The 1,314-nt window shown below is 48.9% G+C and overlaps 1 protein-coding gene across 1 annotated transcript in view; it reads right to left on the bottom strand.

Moving 5' to 3' along the window:
* The window catches only part of FBXO28 (F-box protein 28), an 84,349-nt gene extending 83,988 nt beyond the window's left edge, over positions 1–361 (bottom strand). Inside the window, exon 1 of the mRNA XM_044676895.1 lies at positions 26–361. Coding sequence (XP_044532830.1) covers positions 26–292 — 267 coding nt within the window. The 5' untranslated portion in view covers positions 293–361. The remainder of the gene's footprint in view (positions 1–25) is intronic.
* Positions 362–1,314: the final 953 nt, after the last annotated feature.

The following is a 1,314-nucleotide window of genomic DNA, read 5'->3' as shown; positions in this document are numbered from 1 at the left end:
GCCTGGGGGGAGGGGAGAGCCTCACCAGGCGGAGCTGGCTGATCTCGTCGTAGGACATGAAGCTAAGGATGTTCTCGATGGCCACGATGGGCAGCGCCACCAGCGTGTTGTTGTGAGGCAACTGGTCCAAGGCCAGAGACGGGGAGGCCGGCGACTGGGGTCCCAGAAGCGCTGGCTGCGGCGGGGGCAGCGGCGACAGTCGCTGGGACGCCCCCGCGGCAAGGGAAGAGCCGCCGCCGCAGCTGCCACCGCCTCCTTCCTCCGCCATCCACTCCTCCGTCACCGCCGCCATCTTGGGGGGGAGGGTTTTGATACCTTCCCCCTGCTGCAAGGGGAAAAGGGACACTTCCTGTACGTCATTTCCTCCTCCTCTTTCTTCCTCCCCACCCCACCCCCTCCGAGTGTGGGGGAGGTTCCCTGCAAGTGACAGAGAGGATCCCAGAAAGGTGGAGTTCCCTCTAAGGGCGAGGTCACCTTCTTAGGTTGTAGGTGTGGGTAGCGGAGTTCTTCCAGAGTTGGGATGGAAAGTAGCTTGGAGACCGAACCACTCCCTTCAATTGACAGAGGAGGAGGCCTGGTGAGAAGGAGCCATCCGCCCAAGCTCACCCGGATTTGGACCTACATCCTCTGTCTCCAGCTTCACTTAAATTCAGGAAACACTTATTAAGTGCCTACTGTATGTCAGGCACGGTATTAAGTGCTGGGTATACCAAAAGAGGCAAAAGAAGGTTCCTGTCCTCAAGGAGCTTACATTCTAATGGGGGAGATAATGTGCAAATAAATGTTGATCCTTTGCGTTTTGTTATTGAAATAGAATTTATTCCCGTGTAAGTCAATCCCTCACACCCCCAGAAGGCATCGCCTGAAAAATAGAGTTTATAAATTCTGCCTCTCGAGTTTGTTTTTTTTTTTAATGAGTTATTTTTCTGGAGGTGGAAGTTCACAAGTTATTCTTCAAATATTAATTCTGTAGTTGTATACAATGCTCTCTTGGTTCTTCTCATTTCACTTCATTATTTCCTGTAGGTCTTTCACGTTTTGTTTGTTTTTTAAACCCTTAACTCTGTCTTAGAATTAATATTAAATACTAGTTCCAAAGCAGAAGAGCGATAAGGGCTAGGCAATGGGGTTAAGTGACTTACTCAGTCACATAGCCAAGAGGCTAAATTTGAACCCAGGACCTCCTCTAGAACTGTTTCTAGGCTGGCTTTCAATCCACTGAACCACCTAGATGCTCCCTTTTTGCATGTTTTAAAAAAAATTAAAATGTTTATCAATTCTTTCTGCACAGTAAAATTCTATCACAATTATATA

The sequence above is a fragment of the Gracilinanus agilis genome, chromosome 4 (assembly GCF_016433145.1).
Source record: "Gracilinanus agilis isolate LMUSP501 chromosome 4, AgileGrace, whole genome shotgun sequence".
NCBI lineage: Eukaryota > Metazoa > Chordata > Mammalia > Didelphimorphia > Didelphidae > Gracilinanus > Gracilinanus agilis.
Note: the sequence above shows the minus strand (reverse complement) of the source record. Positions and strands in the feature narration are given on the sequence as shown.